At 34.1% G+C, this 17,493-nt stretch overlaps 1 protein-coding gene across 1 annotated transcript in view; it reads left to right on the plus strand.

The window, feature by feature from the left end:
* Positions 1 to 17,493, plus strand: part of FOXP1 (forkhead box P1) — an 82,364-nt gene that overhangs the window by 24,922 nt on the left and 39,949 nt on the right. Inside the window, exon 3 of the mRNA XM_015822368.1 lies at positions 12,480 to 12,584. Within this exon, the coding sequence (XP_015677854.1) occupies positions 12,480 to 12,584 (105 nt within the window). The remainder of the gene's footprint in view (positions 1 to 12,479; positions 12,585 to 17,493) is intronic.

Raw genomic sequence — 17,493 nt, forward strand, 5'->3', positions numbered from 1 at the left:
GTGCCATTGTTTCAAAAACAAGCGGTTGTCCCACAAGCCTGCATGCCTGCTCCATATGAAATGATCTCCTGATTAGTCATGAAGTGTGAATTTATTAGTAATGGCTTGACATAGGCAGACAAAAGTTACCTCAAACAAAACTAAGGCTGGTAACTGTTCAAATGTAATATCCATTTGTGTAGCCATATTTCTATTACCAGGTAAAATTACTTTTTACAAAAACATCTGGAAGAAGAAAAGCAAACTCTCTGATAGGATATTAGAAGTCTTCTTTGAGCAATAAAAACAAAGCCACAAAAAATAGGAACCTGCTTATGCGCGGTAATGTTTGCTTTCAAGGTGGTATAAACAATGTAGCAAACATCCTTCCTTCAGAAAAATGCCTAAGGATAAAGGCGCTTGCTGCAACATTTCTTTTAATTCAATTTCCAGTGTGTCTGCTCACGTGCACTTTTAAAGATAACATTCTGATGGCTCTTTAAAGGCCATTTCAAATCCAGAGCGCAATCTTTCCCCGACACAGGTGGTGTTAATATAGGACAGTCCCCCAGGCACTTGGACAGCTTGTTCAGTGTCTGCTTCCATCTGGCAGTCGGTCCCATTCAGAGAAAGATGTTGTAGCTCTGCCTGTGGGTGCTGTGGTCAGTACAGTGTAAAAAGCAAATTTCAGCTTTCAGCAACATGTGTCATGTGTTAGGCCTTATTGCGGAAACCAAGTTGTCTGTGTGGTTCCTAATAACTATTGATTACTGGATCATCCTGTTTCTTTTTTCTTTTGTCTATGTGTGAATGTTCCAGTTCTTCACACTCAGTAAGACTGTGCAGTGATCCAAGTTCAAAGTGCAACATGTGATTTGCTGCATGCACGGACGCACACTTAATACGTGTTGGGAACACCATACTGCACCTGTTCCCCAGATTCTTCTTTCTATTGCTGACGATAGTTGTATGAGGCTAGGAAAAGACATGTTCCTTTAAGACAGGGGTCTTCAAACTTGGACCTTTTATGACCGCGCTGGCTGAGGAATTCTGGGAGTTGAAGTCCATAAGTCATAAAAGGGCCAAGTTTGAAGACCCCCTGCTTTAAGAATTTCCTGATAGGTAGTACTATTGTGCCTGGGGCAGTCCAAATACATTTTTAGCCTTTGGATTTAATTCTCTTCACAACCATAGTAGTTTATTTTTTAATGCCTCAAGTCATGGTTGTCTGGCAATTAGTTTCCGTTTGGGACCAAATATAGGAATGATAAGAGCAACTCCCAGATATTAATATGTCAGCACCAAAGCAAGAGAGGATGTTTATTCTTAACATCAAACTTTATTTTTATTAATATTATTAATAAAATCATTATTATTGATGGTGCATTGGTGGTGCAGTGTTGAATGCAGTGCTGAATGCAGTATTACAGACTAGCTCTGCATTCCACTGCCAGGAGTTTGATTCTGACCGGCTCAAGGTTGACTCAGCCTTCCATCTTTCTGAGGTCAGTAAAATGAGGACCCAGATTGTTGGGGAGCAATATGTGACATTGTGAGTCACCCAGAGAGTGCTGTAAAGTGCTATGGGGCAGTATATAAGTCTAAGTACTATTGCTATAAAAAAAAAATACAATGAAAACTTCTAAGTTGGCTGATATTCTTACCAGAGAATCAAAACTACATTCACCATAGAAGGCACTACTATTTATTGTGCTTGAAAAATCTGCATTGTTCCAATTATGCTTCTGTAAAGATAGTTTCATTTTAAATCACTGGCAATTCCAAAAAGAAGCCCTCAGTTTGACACTTTGAGAACTTGTGCCTTCATTTTTACTTTTTGTTTAGCTTTCCTCCCTAAATTCAATGTAAGATTTAATTCTGAGATCCCTAAATTTTAGTTTATCTCCAGTGATTAAATCCTTGGTATGACACAGCATAGATCCAAGTGTAATACAAGAAACACATAAGGAAAAGGGTTTTGTTTTTTTAATGAAGAATGAGAATCAAGAAATTTTGCAAATTTACAAACCAGCAAAAACTAGATGTTTTTCCTGTATCCCACATTATCATTATCATGCCAAATGTTTTCTCTGTTTGTCTGATTATTTGTTATGTTGTTTAGATAAACACAAACAAATAGAAAGTATAGCACCTGCAATAGCATATGATATTTACAGTACCTGTGTGCTTCAGCTGGTTTTTCTGATGAAACAGTCTTGTGTCCTATGGAATATGGTTGCTTTTTATAAAGTACAAATGAAAAAAAACATATCATGTATCTGCTTGATTGTAACTGCTATGTGTATTTTCCTTACTCTCTTGGTGGTTTTCTAATACAGTATGAACAAAGTTATGGTTACCATAAACATGATTGTTATTGTGAGAAAATGCTAGCCAATAATAATAATAACAACAACAATAACAACAACAACAACAATAATAAACAGTTGGAAGGGACCTTGGAAGTAATCTAGTCTAACCCCCTGCTCAGGTTGGAAAGCCTGTACCATTTCACACAAATGGCTGTCCAGTCTCTTCTTAAAAATTTCCAGTGTTGGAGCATTCACAACTTCAAGCAGAAGAATTCAATTTATGTTTAGCTGTAGATGTAATCTACCTAGTATTGTTGCTACAGAAATTCCACTTTTTTTGCCACATGACCTGGAACTGTTGTATGTTTCCTGTCTAATAGTATATGGTATATCTAGTGGACTGCTGTCTTGTACATATGCAGAAATTGGAAAGTTTTCTCTGAATGCATTTATATAAGAGGCAGAAGTGTTGAAGTAAATGAAAAGCAAAATTAAGGAAGAGTTCTCATTTACATGAGAAATACATTTTAAGGCTCACAATAAATAAAACAGATATCCTCCCTTCTTCTTAGAACATTGCATTGGCAAATACCAAGTGTCTCTGTAATTCACGGTGCATAAACTTAAAGATGCCTAGATTTGTGACAAAAGAGAGCATCAGAAGGGTTAGTGCATAAATGTTAAAATTCAGCAGTTAAAAACAATTACAATAAATAATTTAAAAGCTACTTTTAATGGTAGCTGTCAAAGCAAAGGGCGGCATACTCTATCTTAATTTTGAATCACTGCAAGATTAATCTGTAACAATTATAAGTAAACTCTGACATACAATCTTAGCAAATGGCAGAAATATTTAAAAGAGACATTTATTCAGGTAGCCTGGGTGCAAATCCTATGTATCATTAAAGGTAATATTGAATCCTTCATATTTTCCCTAGAAAACAAATAAATAGCTGGTGTAATAGTTTAGGACAGAGGTACCTCTTTGAGGTCTTCCAGAGATCAAGTTGTCTACTAATTTCACTATGCATGGACGTTTTTAGCCTAGGCATTGACTGGACCATACAAAATGAAGTAAACTTTATATTATATAAAGCTAATATAAATGCTTCTAGTTGTACCTTCTGACTGAGAACTCAGAGAGCAGATCGGGCTACATCCTGAAATGAGAGCCTGCTTGTTAGGAAGGAGTACAGCTCTGTTCAGAACAGAGAAAACGATTGCAACCCATTTCAGTAATTATTTTCACTATCTAAATTCAGGATTATTTTTGTCTGGATTCAGTCTGAATTTGAATTTTTTTATTTCTCATTATTGAGCCCATGACAAACTGTAGACATATTTTAAGGGAAGACATATTGTTACCTGAAAACATTAGAAACATGGGTTTGGAGTGATAATACTGATAATAGCCAGTTGCAAATCTTGCAAATCTTCTGATGATCTTCCCTCCTCGTAGATTTTATGAATATATTGAGAAGCACTGAAGAAAGAACAGAACACTGAAGAACATCATATATAGGTCTCAGTTTGACAAATAACCACCTATTGCACAATGATGCAATGCATATATATATGCGGAAAGATAACACACGGTCACAGGAAGAGGGAGGGGAAGTATGATGATATGGATACAAGCAAGGAAAGCAAGAAAGCAATGGCTAGCAATACGGAAATTACTATCAAAACGCAGGTGGATTGGCTGGGACCGGTAACGAGATCTAGGAGCCGGGTGCAAAGAGCGCCATATCCCTAAAAGGCTTCCCCATCGACTGGAAGTTACCCTGATGATGCTGACAGTTGCCAGCGAAAGCTTGGTATTGTGTTTTATTAAACTTTTATAGTTTTATAAACTTCCTGGTGTTCATGCATTTTTATGCCAGCTGATATGAGTTTACCCAGGAATCACCTTTCTGTTTTATATATATTAAAAAATCCCACTAAGCACAAAATGCCATTACAGTAGGAATATACCGTAGTAACTGAAAATGAGCAGCCATTGTTCTCTCGCCTTCCTAGCATGAACAATATATTTTCAGAAGTTAAAAAAAAGGCAAACTAGTCAGACTCCCTCTGATGAATCCAAACCTAAGATCAGCATGAATAGCCATCAGCATGAATAGCCAGCATAGAGACAGACACTATCCTGCAATCCATTCTGATATGAATTTGAAACAGGTTAGGATAATCACCGGGACCTTCTATCCTGGGGAAGTCATCCTTCTTTGAGAATCTTACACAACCATTGAAAGTTAGAAATTTTCCTATAATTGTCCATGTCCAGTGGAGTAAATGAAGGCTTCTTAAGTCTAGTGATTAGTTCCTTAAAACGGAATTGATTCTTCTCTCCTTCAGAGATGTGTTATGATGTTAACACACACACACACGCACAAACACACACACACACAAAGCTAAGTGTGTGTCAGTATCCTCATATTAAATATATTCCTGACTCCAGGACTGAGGTATGCACAGTCAGTACAAATCAATTCTCTTAATGGTTTTATGGCTTTATTTTATGAATTACAGTCAGCCATAGCCTATTCTACCATCTAAAACCTAGGAGAAAACTGAACTCATATGGATTCATCTATCCTTCTCTTCTTCCTCCTCCTTTTTTTCATCATAGAAATAAATTATATGTACAAGCATAAATGAGAATCAATGAGAAAAATAAGCAAAATGTTTGTTTAATTAGAATAATGTGAACCTAAGATACCAAATCAATCCAATTTCTCATGCATAAATTAGAGAACTATGCAGAGAGGAATAAATTTAACAAAGATAAGTAGAGTGTAATTCTGATAAGCTGAAAATCAAATCCATGTATAAAATGAAACATCAGCTTAGAAAATGCAATTGGAGGTGAACGAAGATGTGAAATTAAACAGCTGTGCTATTTTTTATGTATGTGATATATAGATGTTAATCAGATCCCTGTTCATTTTTATTTTTTCTTATTAAAAGTTAGAACACCAGTAACACCAGTTAGGATGAAGTGATTTTTTTTTTAAATACTACTACAAATACTGAAGTGAGCAGCTAGAATGAAAAAGAATTGGAAGAGAAGAGACTGATCTAAGATTAAAGGGAATTAAATATCTAGAGCCTTGGAAAATTGAGGCTATAAGGAAGCTGTGATGACAGTATGCAAGTACGTGAACAGATACTCAAAAGAAAAGAAAAGAGAAATTGTTCTTCTTAATTAGCAGTGAAATGATTAAAAATGCTAGAGCTTTAAATCTGCCCATTAAAGTATTTCTAATGTGACATCTATTCTGGATATGTCCATACTGATGAAAATTGAATTGAATAGAGAGGGGGGAAAAAAAGAAAACATAAAAAAGACAATTACATAGATACTGGAACTGAAACACAAAAGTTGTGGTGGAATACAGTATCTCATGAGATTTCTCATAAAGAAATCTATATTTTGTTTGGCAGTTAGTTTTTTTCTTGTAGTTGTTCCTCTGGATTAGATGACTAATGCAGATATGTATATGAGTTGCATCTTCTCTACTTGATTGCTGTGTGCTTAATGATTGGGGGCTGCCTGTTTGAAATATTTGAAAAACATTTTACTTTGAGATTGTGTGAGTCAAAAGTAATGTAATTTGTCTCTTCTGTTCCATGTTATTCTCAAGAGATAAATATGTTTGTAACAACCTGCCTTAGAGCAATCAAAACTGTCCATTATTTTGATAGCATAGAGTACATGCTGCACATATAACCTTTGGCCTCTTGACCAAGCATGAATTTGAGGAAAAAACTAGGAGATGCCCTAAAACAGGGGTCCTCAACCTTGGCCGCTTTAAGACTTGTGGACTTCAACTCCCAGAATTCCTCAGCCAGCTTTGCTAGCTGAGGAATTCTGGGAGTTGAAGTCCACAAGTCTTAAAGCGGCCAAGGTTGAGGACCCCTGCCATAGAAGGTGGTGAAAATCTGTCCTTGTAGATTTTTCCACATTGTCAGCTTTTTTTTTCTAAAAGAAAATACAGCCTAGCAATTATCAATTACTTGGGGGGTTATATTAATGAATTTGCAAAATCTATATTCTACTTAGACAGATCAAAGGTCACATAATTGTGCAAATCCCTAGATTTTTTCTAGTTCCTTAATCAGGAAAGTTGTTACAAAACTGAACCCCAAAATGAATGTGGAAAAAGATACCAAGGCTCTGCATGAACTATTTTTTAAAGTTAATATTTCATCTATAAGGGAGAGAATCATGTTTCTCTTTTTAAATACAATTGAAAACTGAAATTTATAGATTGATGAACCTTCCTCAGTGCCATATTCTTGCATGGCTATAAATTGCAGGCAGATTTGCCTGCTACCAGTGCTTATTTTGATCTCGAAGCGTTTGTTTGTTTTTGTCTTCTATCTAATGATTCTTTATTCATTCTGAAATATATTGTCGTTCATTGATACTATTATTCACCAATAATATCTTGGACATTCAAATACAGGTATGTTGTCCACTGTTTCTATCTTAGATATGGAAAAAAGAATTGTCCATACAGTTTTATTGAGTTGAAATGCTACTGAAATGAAGACTGTGGCATAGAGAAATATAATTGTTTTTGTTATTGTTATTATTACTATTGTGATAATGATGCTCCTTATTCTGTGACTGTGATATATTTAATTTCCATTATCACCAAATGTATCATTTTCTATTTGTCCTAATTATTTTTATTTTGTTTATTCCAAATTATTTTAATATCACGTTTTTTTCTAGATGTCTTACAAAATGAATACACATTTTGGTGTACTTCTGCAAATGCTTTTTACTTAATTTTACAGGTTATGCAGATTTTTGCAAGTGTTTCAGCATTAATAAACCTTTACATGTTTTTTGTATGACCATGTACATTTCCAGTATTGATTGTTCTGAAACTGCATTACAAAATTAGGAGAATTGTAACTATAGAAGAATAACTACATTCTGGTTGTCTTTTCGATTCAGAAATTACAGATTTGTTAAATATGAACCAAACAAATATTTCTGGCATGTCCAACTGATCCTCAATCATTCTCTCTTAACTGCATAAGACTAGAATCTCAAGTGTGGTGGGCTTTTATGACTTTTGTTCAAAAATGTTGGTTTGCATGCTGCACATTGAAGACTGTTGTGCTATGTGGTCTGTGTTAGACTTAGTGAAATCTTAGTTCTAGTGAAGCAACTAGCATTAACACCACTGGCTTTCATGGAATATATGTGTGGCAATATATAGTCATCTTAAGAAAAAAGCAGGGTGGGAAGATGTGGTAATGACTGCTGTTTGAAACTTCATAAGATGATTGTCATAAAGTCCTTCATGGTTCAAGACCAATATACTTATTTGACTATCTTTCTCTGTTTGTAGGTTGTTTGCTTGCTTTCCCAGTATGTGTTTTTTATATTTGTATTGTTACTATTTTCATTCTGTTGTGTTTGAAATTGTATTAATTGGTGGTTGCAACAATTGAAACAGCTTATACATTGATTAAGTAATTAAAGTTTGCGTCTCCATTTAAATTAGCATGTCTGAATCTAGTGCTATCCAGTGTGTAATGGAATGTGTGGATGACCTTGGGGAAAAAGGAAAGAGATGCTGCCTAGGAAACAATCAGACATGAGAGGGAGGAGTCCCGAAGGACTTAATGGTCAAAGAAAGAAACTTAGGAAGTACCCACCCTAATTGATCAGACAGTTAAAAGTGGTGGCAGGTTACTTCAATGTAGAAAATCAGAAAAAGAATATCTCTCTACAAAATACATATCTATATGCTCTGGGAGAGCATAACTCTTTCAGAAGACAGAGAACCATCTCTTTGTTTCTTGATGTTCTCAGTGCATTGATTATGCTTGGATCTGAATAGGGTGAGTAAGACCTATGTGATGACTTAATTATCTTACAGGGGCATCAGTCAACCAGTTATGGTAGAGTAGGAATTTCTGTTAGATTGGCCTCCCTGTCATGAAACCTATGTTAACTAAACCAAGAAAATATAATGGATGAGAAAAACATGTTTATTCACTAACCCTGTTGTTCTGTTACTCATTTCTAAATAGAATGTCAAGTAACCCAGTGGAGTACTAAGTATATGTAGAATTGCTATTCTGTGGATTAGTAGATTCAGTATGATTCAGTTTAGAATTATTAAATTCTTTGTTTAAATGTTAAGGATTACACTAGAAGAAGAGATCTTCTGCAATGTAACTGTACTCTGTGTCTTGATAAACTGACTAAATTCCAGTATGTTGTCCAGACATGTCTACTATTTTAGCAAGAGTTTACAGGGGTAAATTTACCTTTCCTGTTTAAAAAAAAATGGGATTAGTTTGAATCCATAAGAAAATACCACAAAGTTCTGTTTCTAAATCAAGTTCAGGATTGTGCCAAGGCAATTTTATTGGGAAGATAGGGTTGTATTAGTAAAACAAATAATAAAGACTAAAGATACTGCTAGAATTATAAAGATTTGCCCAAAAGTATAATGAACCTTTTATTGTTTTCAAATAATGTTTGTATTGAGACAAATCAAGAGATGAGTTAAAGTGACAGAGTAAAGTAGGGAGTTCCAGGTCCTGTGTTCTCTTAGACATGGAAGCCATTTGGGTGAGTTTAGTCCAGTCACTCCCTCTCATCTCTAATGACTGTCAGGTTCTACAGCAAACTGGATGAAAAACAGCATCCGACATGGATAGTTTCACTATGTGAACTAGGCAAATACGGTGCAAAAAACAAGCTGACTGCAGGAGAGAAGCACTAAGACCAACATTGGTACTGATGTAGATCCCTTAAGAACAGAATTCATAGTTACTGTTATAATTCTGTGCCTCCCATTTAATCAGGAACATCCATCTTTTTATATTTTATAAAAGAACACAAATCCTATAAATAATTGAGATACAATAAAGACGGTACCTACTAATGCCATCTCCTCCTGTCGCTTCAGAGCGGATATGCATCTATAATCGAATTTTAATGTAGGACAAGATGTAAGTTATTCCATTATATGTACTAGAAGTTGTTGTTTGCCATATATATGCTTGAATAGCCATGCATCTACATCAATCTTAATGGCTGATTGCTTTCTATTATGATTCCTTAAAGACAGTAAAAAGAAATCTTGGTGCAATTTTGGCACAATATAACACAGTCAATTATTGCAAGTTCCTCATGTTTGAAGGCATTTGGGAAAAAAAGTATGGTGTATTTGGTACTTGTTTGAAAAAGCACCAGGAGTTCTCTAGGACATAGGCTGGACTGGGCAGTCAGAAATCAAAACAAGGCAGTTGGAAGCCACTTCTATACTGCTGCCAAGAAATCTACATTGTCCCATCCAAGTCAAGCTCACTTTGAAGAATCTCATAATTTGAGGCAGAGGTTCTCAGACTTTCTCAGTTAATGGCACCCTTGATTCTTCAGTATTTTTTTTTTCCATAGAACCTCTTGTGGGTCTCAAACTGTGTTGCATGGCATTATAGGGCACCACAGCAACAGTTCCACTTATTAAATAGTAAAATCCTGCAATTCTTCTATGACTTCAATGCAGCATCCCAAGATGCTTAGTGCCCAGTTTGGGAATCAAAGCTTTAAGGGAGTACACATTGCATCCAGTTATTATCAATTTTTCATATAATTTATCTATCTCTGGTTTCCTTCCTTCTTTCCTTCCTTCCTTCCATCCATTCATCCATAGTTTTTTCAAGGCAGACATGATCAGTAATATTATCAGCGTCTGACAAAAATCAATCAAAACAATCACAATTTCTACAAAGTATATTTTTGAAAGTATGACTAGAAATACAACTTATTCTTACATACTTATATACATACTACTTATTCTTTGAATGAGTATTTTAACATAAAGTTGACTGCTAGTTATTTCAATTTAATTTAGTTAGATAATGTCATAGAAAATATCAGAAATATAAATGAATACATGATTCTCCAAAAGTTAATATATTTTATACTGGAAGGCAAGGATCAGCATTTGTGGAGAATACTACTACTACTACTACTACTACTACTACTACTACTACTACTACTACTACTACTACTAATAATAATAATAATAATAATAATAATGTTGGAAAGGACCTTGGATGTCATCTACTCCAACCACCCCCCTGCTCAGGCAGGAAACCCTATACCATTTCAGACAAATGGTTGTCCAGTCTCTTCTTAAAAACTTCCAGTGTTGGAGCATTCACAACTTCTGGAGGCATTTTTAATTAAAAGTTAATGACATTTTAAGAAATAAGTAATAAATAACTTATTGTGGCAAAATTATGCAGTTTATCAGTTGTTGGCCTTATAATTACTATATCTTGTAGTTTTTGTGGTTGTAATGGAAAAATGTAAAAGCTGCAAGAGTTGAACATAGCTACACATTTTTTATTGACCTAAAGGACCTGATAATTCAATAGGGCAATCGATAACAAGAAATCTAATCAGATCATTCAATGTTTAGAAGAGCTGATTGAGTAACATCAGTTATAAAAGCATCTCCAGTGAAATTTATTTTAAATCAGTCATTCAACTTTACTATAAAATTGTTGATATATGTATTAGAAACCTATATTCTTCCTTCCTTCCTTCCTTCCTTCCTTCCTTCCTTCCTTCCTTCCTTCCTTCCTTCCTTCCTTCCTTCCTTCCTTCCTTCCTTCCTTCCTTCCTTCCTTCATATTCTAAAAAGGTATTTTATTTCCCTAAATCTACCCAGCATTGTTTTTGAAAGACATTTTTATTTACATAAATGGAACTTCATGAATTACTTAAATTCATATTGTGCTCATCAAAACTTTACCCTTCTGTGAAAAGTATCGCCTGTTTTTAAGTATCACTTGTTTTTTCTAGAGATTGTTCATTCAGTAATGCACTTTTATTTTGTTTCCAATAGTCATTTCTATAGCAATGGTTATTAAAATGTATTTCACATTGTTTACTCTTTCAACACAATCACCAGAGCCAATCTATTACTATTACTTTCCAGAATCCCATCCCAAACATCCTGTTTACTAATAAATTTGCTATAGTTCAGACAGTAAAAATACAGCTGTTCCACTGTAACATTGGTTTCCAGGTTTCCAGTAGAATCCAAGTATGTATGCTGTCCTTTCCTTTATTTTTTTTTTAATTAATCACAAGTATATTCAACCAAGTTATTGTAATCACCCCAAACAGCAGCTTAATATAGATTTAAGTCATGCTTCTTCTAGCCCAAATCTGATGTTCTTTGCACTCCAGCACACTGACTGATAATTATAATAATTACCATATAGTTTACTCTAAATATGTTAACTATAATAGTAGCATATTTCATAATACCTGAATATAAGGTTTATCATGTCGTCACATGAATTACAGCAGAAGCTTAAGGCAAAATGAATTATTGGAGCCATCTTGAATCAATGTTGTAGGCAAATATACCTTTGTTATAGTTCAGAGATAAGTCTGCAGATCGTTGGTGTGTAAGAGGCAACATTCCAGGAAAAAACATGTATAGATAGTCCTTGTGGGTATATTTTATATCAAAAATTATTGACTTATCTTAATGGTATTGGGAATAGTTTTCTGTTAAAAAATAACAAATGGAGATAAAAAAATTAAAGCTTCTTTATATATAAAAAAACATTTTAAAATTATGGGAATTGTCAAAAAAAATTCTTTTGCTCATACCATAGTTGAATAAAGATACTTCAGAATATGATAATAAATGCAGCAGATTCATTTCCCTGACCATTTTGTATTCAGACAGATTCCTTCTTCCTCAGCTTCCATTTTTATTTTGACTTACGGAAAACAGCAATGTTGCTCCAAAATATGTATTAATGATTCTTATTACCCATGACAATGCTATTGACTTCCATACTGTAATCCATATTTTAGAAGTTCGATGTTTGGCTGGTAACACTCTGGTACAATTTTGAAGCATCTTAACATAATTTGGAGTATATTTCATTTTTTTCAACTTTTTATAAGACCTCTGATTCATAGATGTGATATGTACAATCTCTCAATAAAGTTTGGAAATGTTCTCTTTTAAATCTGTATTGCATGATCCAAAATGATTTGCTTATTCGTCAGTATTTTTGTATTATTACTTGATTGTACTGATAAACATCAAGGTAAGCTTATTCAAAGTTTCACATGATAATAGTTTCCTCTCTTCCGCCTTTTAATTATTCTTTCAGTTTATCCCATGAAGAACATTGTCATAGCCATCCGCTCTATGGGCATGGAGTATGCAAATGGCCGGGCTGCGAAACAGTATGTGAAGACTTCCAGTCTTTTTTAAAGTAAGAAATTCTATTCTATTCTATTCTATTCTATTCTATTCTATTCTATTCTATTCTGCTCTACTCTACTCTACTCTACTCTACTCTACTCTACTCTACTCTACTCTACTCTACTCTACTCTACTCTACTCTACTCTACTCTACTCTACTCTACTCTACTCTACTCTACTCCACTCTACTCCACTCCACTCCACTCCACTCCACTCCATTCATCTAATTAATATTTATCTACATGCAATTGTATCTGAATAGGCATGTGTACATGTGGATGAACATGTCTGTATTGCTGTGTTACATTTGTATTGGCATTTTGGACAATATTGTTAAATGTGTCCAGCTGTAGGATGAGCTATTCTATACCTGCTTCTGTAACTGGGTTCCCATCAAAAGTGCCCGTTGTACATACATACAGCATGTGAGTCTCCTTGTTCATAAAGGAAAGCGCTGTGAGTTTAGTTACTTACTTTGGAGTTCTGAATACTTTCATTCCTTTCTATCTGTGATTTTTGTCCTGCTTATTGGTATATCAAATAAGGCCATCTACTCTTCAGAGCAAACTTTGCCTACTTGGCATGATAATGGCTGGATGTCAAATGTCAAGGGTCAGAAATGATGCTGAAAACCCCAAATGGGTGGGGAAAGATAATGATGTAATCTTTGGTGCTCTCTGAGCTTTGGTTTTTTGTTTCAGACATTTCATTACCCAACTAGATAACATCATTAGCACTGATGAAACATTGGCAAACAACCAACCTCAGAGAGCACCAAGGATTCCACAGTTGAACCCTGAACTAAAGACATCCACTTTTTTTGAAGAATAGTAGTACACATAACACTGTGTGATACATATATACATAAATAATAATAATAATAATAATAATAATAATAATAATAATAATAATAATAATAATAATAATAATAATAATAATAATAATAATAATAATAATAATAATAATAATAAAGTTGGAAGGGACCTTGGAGGTCATCGAGTCCAACCCTCTGCCCAGGCAGGAACCCTACACCATTTCAGACAAACGGCTATCCAGTCTCTTCTTAAAAAGTTCCAGTGTTGGAGCATTCACCACTTCTGGAGGCAGGTTGTTCCACTGGTTAATTGTTCTAACTGTCAGGAAGTTTCTCCTTAGTTCTAGGTTGCTTCTCTCCTTGATCAGTTTCCATCCATTGCTTCTCGTCCTGCCTTCAGGCGCCTTGGAGAATAGCTTGACTCCCTCTTCTTTGTGGCAGCCCCTGAGATATTGGAACACTGCTATCATGTCCCCCCTCGTCCTTCTCTTCGTTAAACTAGACATACCCAGTTCCAGCAACCGTTCCTTATATGCTTTAGCCTCCAGTCCCCTAATCATCTTTGTTGCTTGTCTCTGTACTCTTTCTAGAATCTCAGCATCTTTTTTACATCGTGGTGACCAAAACTGGATACAGTATTCCAAGTGTGACCTTACTAAGGCATTGTAAAGTCATTATTTTACAAAAGGAAGTAAGCTTTATAACCAACATACAACCTTGATAGTTTGGGACTTGTAATTCTGAGAAGTTTTGTAGGAACAGTAACAGTTATGATTGAAATACATTCAAACATTAAATCATTTATGAATTATAGATGGAAGCTTGCTGGTAAAACTAAGGAATGCTTGTGTGAAAGAAACATTTTAGGCACACACTGCAATGTTTTCACAAGTGTTTTTATCATGGTAACATCTTGTTTACTTTAGTTGCTTGCCTAAAACTACTTGGAACATGTTAAGAAAACATTTCAGGAAAGCTTCTAAAAAAGGCTTTTGTTTAGTAGCAACTGCAAGGCTACTCAGCTCACAAAGGTGTTAACTTTCAACCCCTTAAGCACTTCCACATGAAATTCCAGAAACTATGCTTGTGGTTTTAGAAAGAGAAAAGTATGCATAAGGATACCTGCTTAAAAAAAGCTGGAAATCAGAACTTGTTTCAAATGCATTAATGACTGCTGTCTGCAAATCAGAAAGTTTTAAACTGAAGTTATCTTTAAGCTTAATTGAACTACGTTGAGATTAAAATTATTCAACATTAGAAGAAAAAGATGCAGGGATGGAAATTTCCAAAGATATTTATGATAATTTATTTCATGCACATGATCTTTCCCAGTTTTTTTTGCAAACTGACCACTAGCTAAAGGTGGGATTTTTTAAAATTCATCCCTTTTAAATGCTGGCAGACAACAAATATGTAGGAAAGTTGATCAACATAATTTATACCCTAAGAAAGTATCAACAAAATATTAATTCATTCTATTTCGTAGTATGTGGAACATGTTAAATCAGAATTCAGTTTTGAATGTCATGATTTTTACAGCATCCTGATTAACCTTGCTGACATTGTAATAAAGTTCAAGACCTAAGTAATAGTTGCATCACTTACAAAGGTCAGAGTGTCTAAATACCACACTGCCCTCTAGTGATCTCTATAATATTGGGAAACAAAATTTGGAGGGAAAGATCCAGAGGTGCTGTTACAGATAATTTTATAGTGTTATTTTTGTAGAACAATACATGTGGTCATTGTGCTAATTCTTTTTAGTCAATTTCCTAGATGATCAGATAACTATGAAATATATATATATATATATATATATATATATATATATATATATATATATATATATATATATATATATATATATATATATATATATATATATATATATATATATATATATATATATATATATATATATATATATATATATATATATATATATCTTGTTTTAAGTTGTATACTCTTGGAACTAACTCAGTTGTTTGCAATAAATGAGAGTTTTAGATATTTGTTTTATGTCTCTTAAGGTTCATTTCCGGTATCTGATCAGAAGGCATTACTTAAAGAGACAGCGATCATCTTTGTTTCATGCTTTTTATTGACACCATCTCCCACATTATTGCTGTGTCGAAATGGTAAAATTTATTATTAGTAATAGTGTCAAAAAAGTCTGAGACAGCAATTTTCCTTTCAATAAAAGTAGTTAAAAACCTTTTAGAAAATCCATAATTTTGATTGCTGGTACTTCATAAATGTATAACTGTACTTTTTAGCTGTCTCTTTAGGGAAAAATGAGTTTTATCACCTGCGGTACCTGGGTTAATGAAATTGTATGTTGGAATCCAGCCAGAATGAAAGATGAGATCACTTGGTGGTGCTAGGATTAGCAACAAGTTTGATAAAAGATTGTGACTCCTTAAGCCGGGCATTATTATTATAGCAACAACTTTTTTTGTTCTGTTTAGAATTTTTGCATTTTGAAGCAGGACTGAAAGATTACAATGAGGGTATAGCTATTAAACAAGTTCAGCAAAACTAAAATACAAATATGGACATTGTTGTTTAAGGAAAATTGATTTGTTGGCTTTTTGAAACTCCATTTTCTGTCCAGTCCTTTATAAAAATGCTACTCATAATCCAAATTTTAAATAAGTGCTGTTTTTCCCCTACATCTAATTGTTTGTGTGGATATTATCCATCCAGGAAATCTCTTATTAAACAAATATAAATCCAACAGGATCTTTTTTTTTTAACACAATCCAGGATATTGAAGATTTTTTTTTGCCACCTGTACAAGTATTTATTTTACGTGTGCTGCATGCTTTCAAAGAAAGAAAATCAGCTGTCAAAATGGACTGTTTTAGTTCAAGAAGAAGTATTTGATTTACTGCTTCTTTAACCTTAGCTTTCTTCATGTGTTTTTGTGTGTACTGTGTTTGTGTATTTCGTTCATAGGGTGAAAAAATGAGAGCTGGTGTATGCTCTGACACAGAAGTTTAAATTCAAGCCTGTGTCTTGAAGGATGTTTGGAGTTGTTTAAAGCAGTGCAAGTTTCTGAAAAGCTGTCATGAGATGTTAGTTTGAAATGTGCCCAGAATCTCTGACCAAGGCTGTTGTAAAAAGCTAAAATATTCTCCTGGTAATAAATAGTTAGAAATGCTTCCTGTTAATTATTTTGACCCAAAAGTAGTATTAGATTAACTCAAAATATAATCCAGTAAGCTAATTTAGACTAACAAATCCGAAACTTCCTCATTTTGCTGTGTGTGTGTGTGTGTTAGTTATTTTAAAGATGACACTGGTCTGCTTATGTACCCCATCCTGTGGAATACGATGTTGTTTAAACACACTGCCACATCTGCATTTAATTTGCAGAACTTGATGTAAATGATTATACTAGATTTTTGATGACTCAACAATATAATGTGTGAAAAACAGAATTGGTTAAGCTACCCATTTTACAATTCAATAATAATAACTACTGTGCCATAAAAATGTGTTTTAATGTTAGCCTGTTGTTTTTGCTTGCTGTGTGCTAGCATGCTTTTTATGCTTGCATTATCTGAGGTTTTAAAAAGTGACACATGCCAACATTCATACCCATTCCTGATGTCTCCACACTTCCCTAGCCTTTTTATTTCAATGGCATTTCACTGGGGCTGCATTAGAGGCCATTTGAATATTTCATTTCCTATTAATTATGCACTGTGACTCTCAGTGTCATTATAAAAAAGAGCCTAATGTAACAAAGGATGAAAAGAACCATCAAGCAGTGTGACCAAAAGAAAATATTCCAAAGCTTGTCACGTATGACCGGCTTAACATCTCTAATTTGAAATCCATTGCATTCATCTTAAATTAAAGCTTAAGGATTCTACCTTTACCTTGTTTCTTTTGCTGCGTGTTTTAGGTGGCTGAATTTTTAGTTTAAAATATTAATGGATTCTGAGGCTAGAAAGTCTTTTTTGTCATGAAAATATGCACAGCATTAAGTATTTAGTTGTATCTGTAATTTTTGCATTTCACCTTTACACCCAGTTTAAAGATGTAGCTGTTAATGAGAACTGTGCACTTCAGTTAATAGGTTAATAGCTATTAACTA

This window comes from Protobothrops mucrosquamatus, unplaced genomic scaffold (genome assembly GCF_001527695.2).
Source record: "Protobothrops mucrosquamatus isolate PMUCROS unplaced genomic scaffold, P.Mucros_1.0 scaffold1537, whole genome shotgun sequence".
NCBI classification, from domain to species: domain Eukaryota; kingdom Metazoa; phylum Chordata; class Lepidosauria; order Squamata; family Viperidae; genus Protobothrops; species Protobothrops mucrosquamatus.